General features: G+C 48.2%; 1 protein-coding gene across 1 annotated transcript; it reads right to left on the bottom strand.

Annotated features, from left to right (window-relative positions):
• Positions 1-20: 20 nt before the first annotated feature.
• Positions 21-434, bottom strand: SETTUDRAFT_27899 (uncharacterized protein; the record flags this gene model as incomplete). Its single annotated transcript, XM_008026171.1, has 1 exon — positions 21-434. One exon carries the CDS (start codon positions 432-434, stop codon positions 21-23), a length of 414 nt encoding a protein of 137 aa, XP_008024362.1.
• Between the last annotated feature and the right edge of the window lie 383 nt (positions 435-817).

Here is an 817-nt window from a genome sequence, read left to right as displayed (position 1 = left end):
ACGTTGTACTCCTCTATCTTTCAACCAGAAGCTTGAATACAAGCTGTACTTGGCTCCTGAATCGGCGTGCAACGAAGTTTGCTCATCCCCTTGCTGTGGGCAGAGATGAGATGGTTGGGGTGCCGGCGGATGAACCGGTCAACCCAGCTTTCTGAAACCGGCTTTCCAGCCAAATCTGAAGCAAAGCGTTGTATCATTTCCTTCGTAGGTGGCAAACGTCGTTCGGTAAGCGTATCGATGTATCGTACAAGCTCCTTCTCGTGTTGTGGATGGAGGGAGAGGTTGCGCACGCCATAGGCCTCAGTTTCGCCGCGGTGTCGTCTCATCAACGTCATTCGTGCTACACCATGCTTTTTCGCGATTGCTTGATACGAGAATTTATCTCCTGGTTCTCGCAATTCGATTTCTGCAATCGCTTCTTGAATCAGGTCCATATTGGTTGAGTTTTGACGCGTTGAAGTTTTGTTGTGGTGGTGGGGGTGCTCAACTGGCGATGGTGCTCATCTGGTGCACGGGCACTGTAGTGGAGTTGGCGTACGCAGCATGACGTTAAGCTGTAATAAAACAACGTTATAATCGTGCGGTAAAAGTCCAGCACCTTAGAACCCTCCGCGGATATTTTCTAGTGTAATAGCCTTATAATAAGCCTTTTTAAACGCTAGTAGAAAGGTTTCTTTGCTAATATAGTAGATGCGATTGCGTGCTAAGACTAAGATAGCATCACTATACGCGCGCTTTAACGGCGAGAAGCAGCCCACATTAAGAGGCTGTAAGAGGTGCGACGAGTGGGGAGGCATACAAAGGAGGATTATCTTCA

Source organism: Exserohilum turcica, assembly GCF_000359705.1.
Source record: "Exserohilum turcica Et28A unplaced genomic scaffold SETTUscaffold_17, whole genome shotgun sequence".
In the NCBI taxonomy this organism is placed as follows: Eukaryota; Fungi; Ascomycota; class Dothideomycetes; order Pleosporales; family Pleosporaceae; genus Exserohilum; species Exserohilum turcicum.
The sequence above is the reverse complement of the archived record's forward strand: the minus strand, read 5'-3'. Positions and strand labels throughout refer to the sequence as shown.